The sequence below is a fragment of the Paramormyrops kingsleyae genome, chromosome 7 (genome assembly GCF_048594095.1).
Source record: "Paramormyrops kingsleyae isolate MSU_618 chromosome 7, PKINGS_0.4, whole genome shotgun sequence".
NCBI classification, from domain to species: Eukaryota; Metazoa; Chordata; class Actinopteri; order Osteoglossiformes; family Mormyridae; genus Paramormyrops; species Paramormyrops kingsleyae.
Genome location: NC_132803.1, coordinates 22,299,053 through 22,311,549, shown reverse-complemented (window position 1 = coordinate 22,311,549; position 12,497 = coordinate 22,299,053). Strand labels below are relative to the sequence as shown.

General features: G+C 38.6%; 1 protein-coding gene across 3 annotated transcripts in view; it reads right to left on the bottom strand.

Moving 5' to 3' along the window:
• Positions 1-12,497, bottom strand: part of LOC111841820 (disabled homolog 2-interacting protein-like) — a 213,930-nt gene that overhangs the window by 194,635 nt on the left and 6,798 nt on the right. The window contains exon 1 of one of the 3 annotated variants that reach the window (XM_072714506.1): positions 7,225-7,324. The exons of the other annotated variants lie outside the window; for them this stretch is intronic. Coding sequence (XP_072570607.1) covers positions 7,225-7,246 — 22 coding nt within the window. The 5' untranslated portion in view covers positions 7,247-7,324. Of the gene's footprint in view, positions 1-7,224; positions 7,325-12,497 lie in introns of those variants that run through there. 3 annotated transcript variants of the gene reach the window in all.

Genomic DNA, 12,497 nt, shown 5'->3' with positions numbered 1-12,497 from the left:
ATATTGCTGGCATCCAATTAAAATTGAGCATATATTCACCAGAAAACAATCAACTTTCTCAGTTACAACATTTCATAGCGAGAGCAGCAAATCACAAAGAGACTTCGTTATGGGGAAGAACCAGGTTATTTTATTCAGTCCTTAACAGGACTAACACAGGCAGCCAACAAGCACCGAACTAAACATACTTCAGAAACACAGGGAGGTCAGATGCTGAACAGTGAAACTTACACAGGGTGGGTAATTCATACAATGCTACAGACATGGGAGGATCGGAGCAGGTTTACACAAGATACAGGCATACACACATGCAACAACAGGAAATACAACAAGTATTAACAATAACACAAGGGGCTGTTTACAATTACTTGTGGGGCATGCTGGGAAATGCACATCCCGCTGGCGCTACACTATGTTGGATTTGCAAATAATTGCATTCTGTTTTTATTCACATTTTACACAGCATCTCAACATTTTTGGAAACAATGTTGTAGATTTAGCTGTGGCTGTGGCTGCATTTACAAAACTAATTTCTAAATCAGTCACTTACCCGAGCTAAGCAGGTCTATAAAACAGACCTCTCTTGGTTATGGATAGCCTCATGGCAGCTCTGTTTAACAGGACATTCAATTAAGACAAAATAAAAGGCACTGACCCAACACTTAAAATTTATTTCAAAACTAAAAAAGACACTGGCATGGCTAGGAAAAGAAAGAGTAATTTTCTGCAAGGCATGTAGCTTTTACGGCAATGTTTCTCTCTCATTTGGGAATTGAACATGCATGTTTGTGTGTGTGTTTGCAAAAGCGTGTTTGCGTTTATGTTCAAGAACAGCATGAGACCGCATTGGCAATTTTACTTCCGATTGCCCTAAAGACTAATAATTAGATAGTGGAACCATTATAATCAGTCTAGAATTCATTATTCTTATTGTAAACAAACAGGACACGTATAAAGGTCTTGGGGCTATTGGATTCCAGTGCAGATTCATGCTAGATTCACATAAACGTATTGATTTATCTATCCTTATTCTCGAAGAGCAAGCTGTAGGGTTCTCAGCTCATTTACTGAAATCATGACACAAAGCATTTCTCCCTGAGCTTTACATGCCTTGCATGCTGAGTTACTAGCCAGCCAATATAAGGACCTGTCCTGTGTCATATATGGAATATAATAGGATAAGCAGGAATGACGACAGAGCACACATAACTAATTTAAGCCAAAGATAATGGACATACTGCAGATTCTCTGACATTTGGAGCTGTGAAGCAGAACTTCTGGTAAGTGAGAAATACCAACTAAAAGGAGTCAATCTGTCAAATGCAAAAAAGGAAGTGCAATTTACATTAGTAATAAGATACAAAAGCACCAGTACTTCTGCAGTCTATCAGTAAATTAATGTACCTCTGCTTTTAGCTGGATATAGAGCATTTTCTTCTCTATCCATGTAAAAAAAAACAGGTCAGACCATTTTTGGAAGGACACCATATGAAAATAAATTGAACAGAAGGTCTGAAGGATGTCTAGTACCTCTGAAGCTAAGTAACAAAAACTGGGGTTAATACTGCTTAAAATCTTTTTATTTTTGAGCAGTAGTCTAATTATGTTAATCTGTATTTTCACGGTGAACCCATTCCATGCAAAATGGTATATCAGACCAAAAGTAAGATATTTAGAAGTCTCAAGCATTTGAAAACCAACAAATCTTTTCCTGGTCAGTGAGGAGAAGTCAAAGAATCACAGTTTACAATACCAATGTGCTCACACATTTGTGCAAATTCTTAAATAATTCTGTTTACTGTATATAGATAATCTTTCTAAATAGCAGTATGTATGGTAAATGGCCTTCAGTCACATCTCTCTGCCCTGGACCTGACCACATGAAACAAGCAATTGCTTTGTGTTGTTGCCAAAACAAGGTCCTTATCACTAGACAACCATATGCCAAAGTAGAGAGACCAGGAGCAGTTTCGGTAATTTCACTCTTTATGCGTGAATCACAATGGCAAATGACCTGATCCTCATTAAAAGGCTAAATGCTGTTGGACATGGAGCAGGTGATACACATGGAAAAAATATAGCATGTTAGTGTCTGCATTTGTAGAACAAGTAGGTTTAAAAAAAGAATGAAGCAGAATTTGAGAATCAATCAGATGAATGCTGCAAAATGAAAAATAAGTCGAAAGAAGTGCATTGGAAACATTAAGAATTTTTTAGGTATACATGTTCCTAATATCAGATATTTGTTCATAAATTAAAAAACCACAAATTTAATACATGGGAGATCATCATAAATGGAATGTATGGAATGCTAGTTTCAGTTCACATGAAAACAATTCAATGCCTTCCTGAAAAATCTTGTGCTCATATAAGATTTCACTCAGACATTCGACTATATTGCACTATAGAAGAAAGTGGGTCTTCTAATAAATGAAAATTATATATATATATATATATATATAATTTTCATTTATTTTCATATGTGTATATAAGACTCTGCTTCGGGTCTCTTGTTTTCAAGCATGGTTCTCTGATGGCCATTGGGTAATATATAATATTATGAGCATAATTAGCAATCATGTCAATCACATCAGTTTCATCATCACATCATCTGATACAGATGTACAGGTGGGTGGAAATCTTGTGTTCCATAACAGAGCTGCTGTGTTGGGTGCAGATATGTGCACATATTGTGCACATCCTACATACAGATGGTAGAGGAGGACACAGATACACCCTGAACACAAGACAACTCATTATACACACTATGCATGATATAGAATACATAATATACAGACTATAAAACAATGCACAGGGTATTTTGAGATATATTATACAAACTATACATCAACCAAGTACTTCTGTTTTCTTGCTCAAAATTCACATTCAGCTATTCTACTAAAGTAAAAAAGAGGGGAATATCTACAGTTTGCAGGCTGCAGAAACCCTGATGGCATGATTTTGAGGGACACTGATAATACCTCGGATGTTTGCCCAGTCTGAGCTACAGTACCAGAATGACTGAATAGTGCTACTCCACCAATGTCGATTGCTGTTGTGTGATATTATAAAGTTTATTACCTTGCAGCAGCAATGGCTATGACAGTCAACAACACAAGGCTTGGTAAACAGCTACAAGGGCCAAGACCGCCTCTTAATAAAATGCATTTACATTTAGGGAAATAACTTCACAACATTTACTTTAAGGAATATCTGATTGTTGTCTTCCCACAGAAACGTTTACATTCCATGAGTTTCCGCTGAGGCGAATGACTTTGTGTTATCACAGTAGGTTATTTAAACTGAAAATGCTGTCGCTGCCAAGCACCTGTCAGATCAGCTAAACCCCCACTGACACGGTATGCATAATGATGGACAGGGCTCTGGAAACCGTCTTTCATTCCGACAATCAGCCTGATCCAACCTCACAGCTATGAGATTCACTCCTGAAGTTACTGTTGCCCTTACTGCACCACATTTAAAAGCTACAACCCATATAAGTAAATGGCTTTTACTCCCCTTCCATGTCCGTGTTTTTATTCAATGGGAATTCGGTTTTGAAATATATTTTAAGGGATGGGTCAGTGCTTTCTATTTTGTCTTACCGGTTTAAATTAAAAAATGTCACTGATATTGCTGTGAGAATGCCCATGCACAAGTGCAAATTCTTTCATTGCAGATCATTATATGTCAAGCCAAAGATTATTTCATGTAATACTGAAATAAATATCCCAACGGCACATCCTTCTCATCACAGCCAATTATTTCAATTGAGAGGTGCAACATACGGTAATCGATAAAATGCATTTTCTGTTCTCAATAGGACTACCTTGCTCTGACATTCAATCAGAAATGAATTAGGAAAAATTATGTTTTATGTTTTGGTGTTTGCATAAATGATATGTTCACACTGCATCCCTGAACCACTGCAAAAAAAGCCCATAGCTTCAAAATCCACAGAATGTATAACTGCAAAGATGCTGTTTATTGATCAAATAAGAAGAAAAAAAATCGACTCGCTTTGCCCCAAAACGTTAAATCACAAATGTAAATTAGAAAAATACTGCAGCAACAGAGAATGCTGATTCCTCATAACTCCAGGGCTACAAGTTTCATTCATTCAGCTGTATGTGTGAACATTTTACAAAACAACTGCATTAACTGAAGATTCTGAATTGCAGTGTGTGTCTCTGTCTATTAGTTCCTGTCGATGGACCTGTGTCCAGTCTTCACCTTAATCCCAAATCTTTCTGGGATTAGGTGTAAATAAGAGCAATAAGCAGTATGGCAGGATGGCAGGACAGGCTTTGCAAATAGTTAAAGATGCAAGGATAAATTAGCAGTTATTGCAATAGCAAAGATAACTAGCTTACTAGTCAGAAATGGGTAAGTAGTAAAGAATGCTGAGTACTGAATCTACAAAATCTTTATTAAAACTGAGCTATGTATCTTGAAAAGCTGAGCCTATTTAAATATTCAGCTTCATGTGTAAAAAGAAGACACTTTTTTGCAGTCCAAGTGCCCTAGTAACCGATAAAAACCAAGGCTGGATGGAGGATCATAATGCCCATCTGTGAAAACACTGACCCATAGGTAGAAGCTGGAGAGAACCTTGACACTTATGCTACTTTCAGATTTGACACACAAGCACAAAAGATCTGCCATATTGGAAATAAAAATATGCAGGCACAGTACTGTCACCTCCTAGAGTACTTATACCAGTAGGGGGGTCAGCACAGTTCCTACCTGATCCTTGTTTTACTAGTTATCTATGTAGGTGATGTGTTAGCCTTTTATACCCGTAAAGTGGGAAACGAGTAAAGTTCATGACCACTCCAGCCAAAATAGCATTTTTTTCATCCGTCCTGGAAAAGTATTTTTTTATTTCAGATTTTTACATGGTTCAATCCCAACACTTTCGGCTTGAACAGAGGAAATACCAAAAACAAAGCCTGGCTTCTTGTCCCCAAATTCCCCATTTCACATGGTCCTCCCCTCCAGCCAAGCTGCCTTCCCACAGCTCCACAGTGCACCGCTTCGTCTCAGCTCACTGAAATTAACCATCTTACTGACATGAAAATGCTGCTCAATTCTGCAACACATAATTTCCAGTCTGATTGTCAGTTTGCTGACAATTGCTGATTCAGTCATCAGTCACATCTGGGAAATACTGTGGAGGTATAGATATTCATTTAAAACCTGCCAAAATCATTTTTAGTTGACCCGATAAAAAATTCTTTCACAACTACCATTTTGTGATCCACCTGACACTAAATCCTAACTAGAGGCCAATCAAAAACAAAACAAAACAAAAAAAAAAAACAGTTTTCCTCTGGAAACACTAAGCTGATCAAGATGACAAGAGTTTTGAAATGTAAATCATACAAAAATCTACATTAAGCAATATGTATAGCACGAAACACAGTTGCGACAAAACAGTGAAACTGCAGCATTTAAAAATATCTCGACATCTTTTAATTTCAAGGCATATAAACTATGTGTTTATTTGATAGCATGTTGAAACCATGCTGGCGGGTATCTTACCAGATAGATGTGATAATACACTGCAGTCCCCCATAATTTGCCAGAGATTAATTAAAACTGTTGTTTTCTTCTAACATATGGTGCTATTAACATCCAACCCTACCCACATTGTTCAGAGGAAAGTGTTTTATGGGATATAAAAAAGGATAAATGATAAATATTGTGTTGATGCTGACAAAATTCTATTATAATGTGATTTCCAACAAATTTCATAATGAGTAGGAAATTCACATTTTTTTCTTTCCATGCATTCTTTGAAAAGTGTTGCAAATATTCTCATACAGGGAAAATGCAATACGTTGCTATATGCCAAAATATAGTCAGCAAAACAGATACAAACACTTCATATTGATTATAAATTATTTTACTAGTTGATTTAAAATGTTCATTATTTATCCTTTTGAGTTGAAACTTACGTTCACAAAATTGGCCTTCACATACAGCTTTAATTTACAGCCATTAACAAACTGTCAGTGGCTGACAGTTTGTTAATGGCTGTTTTCTCCAATACCATCGCATATGTAAATAAACTGTGTAGATAATGGTAAAATGTGAATCAAGCTTGCTGTATAAGTCTTTGTCACTTAGTGTCCGCAGTCTCTCCAGCTTCAAGAAGTGGATGTAGTCTTAAAATCACTGGAAAATTGGTAGTTTAATGCCTAAGATCAGCCTGCAGTGTACCCACTATCACAAGCTCAGTATGTAACGGCCAGACTATTATTCTGAATACCATTAATACCTCCCCAGCTGTCTTTTTTGATATGTACTGCATTTTCGCCACCGTAAGTTAACAGCTCACCACGTAATCATTCACAGGCCCTCTACTTTGATACCATTGTCTCTGACACTTTCAGTTTGCTTTCCTGACTGTTTCTTTTCAATCACCAAGAGAAACCCAGATCTGGGATTCTCTTTTATCAATTCATTCCTTGGAACAAAATCACTTACTGTTGTTAAATTATGATTATTATTAGGCTATTATTATTTTTTTAAAAAGTCATAACATGATTTACAATTAGTTTTCTACCTCAAATGTTGCATCAAAATGAAAATCTCTCTAGTGCAGGGGTGACAGAATGGCAAACTGCTGCTTTGGTTTTGGTAGCCTCAGAGTGCGTCTCAGCATCCACGTGCTAGCCTTTGTTGTGCAGGACAGACCTTTTTCTACTGCATGCTGCCTGATATGATTCTATTGGGATTCTGCTCCATGGCTCACAGCGTAACCACAGGCAACCCATAAACCCACTTTCACTCAGCAAGGAGAAAAAAAGAACAGCATTTTATTTACTACTTCTGTATATTACTTTTCTAGTCTACACTCTGTGTTCCATATTATTCATATTTCCCGTGTTTACATCAATGACTGTAAATCATACATGTGGAAAAAAAACTTTAAAAGTAATCCATCAATCTCAGAAACTGAAAACTGACAAAAAATACACAAACGGAATAAAAACAATAAATATAATCAAAATTAATTACTTATTATCTGAAACAGTTCAGCACACGATGGGAATAAGTTAAAGCGCCCTATCTTTGAAAAATACACAAGTGCACATATTCGCAGAAATCATATCAACAAATTCCTGTTAGGCGCTCCACGAAAGGCAGGTTACCAATGACACGCAGACAAACAGCAGACAGAGACTGCAAAACAGGGGGAAACGAGAAGCTATTTACCTGTCAGGGAGTCAAAAGACATGCTGTCGAGTTCGTGAAGCTCCTTTCGGGATCCTCGCGTCTCCGAAGCGCTCGCGTGTGTGCGCGTTCATGCGCGTGCATGCGCGTGTGTGCTTTAACGGTGACTGCCGTGCAGCGAGGCAAGTGTGTCGGTGCAGCCGCCTCGACAAGAAAGTGACGTTTTCTTTATTATAGGGGCGATATTACCCCACGCCTCACTCCCGCAGTATTTACGACACAGCCCGTCCAGACGCGTATGAAACTGAGCGGGAGGGCGAGTGTGAGCTAGCGAGAGGAGGAGGGGGAGGCTGTGGGGGATGTGAGGGGAGGGAGCAGAGCATTGGTAAGCAACGCCTTCGGTACGCGGTTACACACTCAGCCTTTAGTTATTGCTCTCCTTTCCCCTCCACATAACCTTGCTGTGGAGGCATAACGCAAAAACCCGCACACTCGCGTGGCCCCGCTCTGCGCGCGCGTCTGCATGCCTCAGTAGATATTTCATTAAATTCCTTCATCTGAAATGTCAACATACCACACTCTAGTGTGCCAGACGGCCTTCTTTACCCGCAGTTAATTTAGTTCATTAATGTAGCAATAATAAAAAGGACTATAAAGTACCTGGTAAAGGACAAGGCAGTAAATTTAAAATATGTATTACATTTATTATCATTTACATGCAATTTTTGCCTATTGTGGGGTATTTTAAGTAAACCATAAAGTCATTCTAATCATAGACTGTACATACACAGATCTAGGTTGGATTACAGGATTCTTCTTGGAACCGCATGAGGTAGAATTTAGGTCTCATGCTGTCACATAACAGTAAATGCATAAAAGTAATTTTTTGAGAAAGTAATGAAAATCAGTTTTATAGCAATGGTAGCTCAGTGGGTAGCACTGTGGCCTCACAACCTCCATGTTATGAATCTGATTCCTGCCTTGAATGCATATGTATGTCTTTATGTTATAAAAAAAACTGCTGTTCACTCTCTCTCTCTCTCTCTCTCTCTCTCTCTCTCTCTGTGTTTGTGTTATAATCCATTGGCATCTCGTCCAGGGTTTATCCTTCCTGGGACAGGTACCAAGCATTTTTCAGGTACCATGCCTTAGATACACAGTTCTGAATGTGTAAAATTGAGTTGTTATTTTGGCTTTTAATTTTTCTTTCTCTTTGTTTTTTTCTCATTGCATGGAATTCTCAACCATCTCCTATATTCTCTCATAAAAAATTTAAACAGTTTCTGCCCAGCAATAAAACCTGAATCAGATCTCTTCAAAAAAACCTATCCAAATTATGCATGGAAGATCTTCACCATTTCTTAAAAAAAACTGATATCACCACATGCCATCCATGCATGTATATTTTTCAGGGCTGAAAAATATCACTCTGCTTAAACATACAGTAAAATATGTACAGTACTTTTACAAAACCCTTTATGTCCCACTGATAATTTCTCCCTTTGCTCTGCTGTAAATGAAAATGGCTGAAACATAGAACTCACTGGCTGAAATGGTAAACAAGATCAACAACCTCTTCAGCCCTACACAGATTCAGCCTCTTTGGGAAAGTGTCGAGACAGAAGCCACACCTAAGCACGGCCAAGATTAAGTCATGCTTGTAGTTTGCCAGAAGCCGTGTGACACAGCAAGAAGGAAGATTTTGTGGTTTGATGAGACATTACATGGCAAACACTGGAAATAATGTGTTAAAAACAAGTGGTCGGTACTGGGGGAAGGTGTGGCCAAAGTGCAAAAAATAGCTGAATTAAACCAAAATATGATTTTGTATTTCTATATGCTGAGTATATTTAACTTCAAAATTGGATGCTGTGTAAACTGCACAGAGGAAAAGCAGGTAGGATGTTATGCATTATTATGCAAATCCTAACAAAGAAAGTGAGAATTTTCTTTATAGGGAAAAGTTAGGGTATACATATAGGACTAAGGTAAATGAAAATCAAAATTCCAACATCTGAGGACATGATTACATAATTATAATTTTTAAAGGTACAGATCTGACTGCTACATTTTATATTGAGCATCTAATGAAAATAAATACTGCTCCAATGTCATGGTCATACTCACATTATACACAAAATTTCAGAGAGATATTACTGAAATCATAAATTATTGCTGTTATGTAGAAAACTGTACAAATGAAATCGCATAATGTGCATGTGAGTAACCAAGTGAAAAAGCCTCACTGGATACAAAAAAGACCTCAGAGGTAAATTTAATAAAAAAATATATTTAAAAATGGAGCCAGGATGCCAACACAACCATCTGTTTAAGATTAAAGAAGCATAAATGTAGTATAGATTAGACTATATGAACTATACTGATCCCAGAGGGAAATTCTTGAACATATCTGAATACACCAAAACATAATAATTAAAATGTATTTTCAATCAAATAAACACGCAAAGGCAATACTGTATAAATCACAATTGGTGATATATATACAATATGCATCTCTAAAGTGACTGGCAATTTGGAAGGAAGAATAAAGTTAATCTACATGAATAAATGTCATCAATAAATCAAGTGATAAATAATCAATTAAGGCATATAAAAGAAGCAGGTCTCACCGTATAGTAATCTGATTTCAAGGTATTTATATATACTTGGAGATAAAATGTAACTTAGAGTTTGTCAAAAAGTGTTTTTTTTTCTAGATCAAACTGTGCCCTCAGTGAGATCTGTGAAGATAATTTGTCTCAAAAAAATTTGGAAATGAGTCACTGCCAAAGTCTCATGTGGTGAAAAGATCTTGTATATATTTAGAAGTACAGCAGAAAAATCAGATAATTTACTTTCCTCTGGGGCAGTTCAGCTTATTAGCACATCATGAATTTCTAGGTGGGACCTATTATATAGTTCTTAAAATTTATTAAACTAAAGTTCAGGAGATCAAAGCACACCAGGAGCAGTTATTGGTTCTCAGTTTTAGTTGTAATCACTTGGGGCTTTTCTGAGAGATGTCCAACAATGTTGAATGTGAAGAATTTCTGTGCGTCAGTGTGGATGGGTAGGTTTGTTGGTGGTTTAGACGCACTCTACATACCTGCACAACACAGGGAAAATGTGCAAACCCTAAACACAGGAACAGACCGCCAGTCCCACAGGTATGAGGAAATGGTAAACACACAAACTCTAAACACATTTACAGACCGCCAGTCTCACAGGTGTGAGGAAACAGTAAACACACAAACTCTAAACACATTTACAGACCGCCAGTCTCACAGGTGTGAGGAAACAGTGAACACACAAACTCTAAATACAGTTACAGACCGCCAATCCCACAGATGTGAGGAAACAGTGAACACACAAACTCTAAACACAGTTACAGACCGCCAGTCCCACAGATGTGAGGAAACAGTGAACACACAAACTCTAAACACAGTTACAGACCGCCAATCCCACAGGTGTGAGGAAACAGTGAACACACAAACTCTAAACACAGTTACAGACCGCCAGTCCCACAGATGTGAGGAAACAGTGAACACACAAACTCTAAACACAGTTACAGACCGCCAATCCCACAGGTGTGAGGAAACAGTGAACACACAAACTCTAAACACAGTTACAGACCACCAGTCCCACAGATGTGAGGAAACAGTGAACACACAAACTCTAAACACAGTTACAGACCGCCAGTCCCACAGATATGAGGAAACAGTGAACACACAAACTCTAAATACAGTTACAGACCGCCAAAGCCACAGGTGTGAGGAAACAGTGAACACACAAGCTCTAAACACAGTTACAGAAAACTAGTCCCACAGATGTGAGGAAACAGTGAACACACAAACTCTAAACACAGTTACAGACCACCAGTCCCACAAATGTGAGGAAACAGTGAACACACAAACTCTAAACACAGTTACAGACCGCCAGTCCCACAGATGTGAGGAAACAGTGAACACACAAACTCTAAACACAGTTACAGACCGCCAAAGCCACAGGTGTGAGGAAACAGTGAACACACAAGCTCTAAACACAGTTACAGACCACCAGTCCCACAGATGTGAGGAAAGAGTGAACACACAAACTCTAAACACAGTTACAGACCGCCAGTCCCACAGATGTGAGGAAACAGTGAACACACAAACTCTAAACACAGTTACAGACCGCCAATCCCACAGGTGTGAGGAAACAGTGAACACACAAACTCTAAACACAGTTACAGACCACCAGTCCCACAAATGTGAGGAAACAGTGAACACACAAACTCTAAACACAGTTATAAACCGCCAGTCCCACAGATATGAGGAAACAGTGAACACACAAACTCTAAATACAGTTACAGACCGCCAAAGCCACAGGTGTGAGGAAACAGTGAACACACAAGCTCTAAACACAGTTACAGAAAACCAGTCCCACAGATGTGAGGAAACAGTGAACACACAAACTCTAAACACAGTTACAGACCGCCAGTCCCACAGATGTGAGGAAACAGTGAACACACAAACTCTAAACACAGTTACAGACCGCCAATCCCACAGGTGTGAGGAAACAGTGAACACACAAACTCTAAACACAGTTACAGACCGCCAGTCCCACAGATGTGAGGAAACAGTGAACACACAAACTCTAAACACAGTTACAGACCGCCAATCCCACAGGTGTGAGGAAACAGTGAACACACAAACTCTAAACACAGTTACAGACCTCCAGTCCCACAAATGTGAGGAAACAGTGAACACACAAACTCTAAACACAGTTACAGACCGCCAGTCCCACAGATGTGAGGAAACAGTGAACACACAAACTCTAAACACAGTTACAGACCACCAAAGCCACAGGTGTGAGGAAACAGTGAACACACAAGCTCTAAACACAGTTACAGACCACCAGTCCCACAGATGTGAGGAAACAGTGAACACACAAGCTTTAAACACAGTTACAGACCACCAGTCCCACAGATGTGAGGAAACAGTGAACACACAAACTCTAAACAGTTACAGACCGCTAGTCCCACAGATGTGAGGAAACAGTGAACACACAAACTCTAAACACAGTTACAGCCGCCAATCCCACAGGTGTGAGGAAACAGTGAACACACAAACTCTAAACACAGTTACAGACCACCAGTCCCACAAATGTGAGGAAACAGTAAACACACGAACTCTAAACACAGTTACAGACCGCCAGTCCCACAGATATGAGGAAACAGTGAACACACAAACTCTAAATACAGTTACAGACCGCCAAACCCACAGGTGTGAGGAAACAATGAACACACAAACTTTAAACACAGGCATAGAGCACCA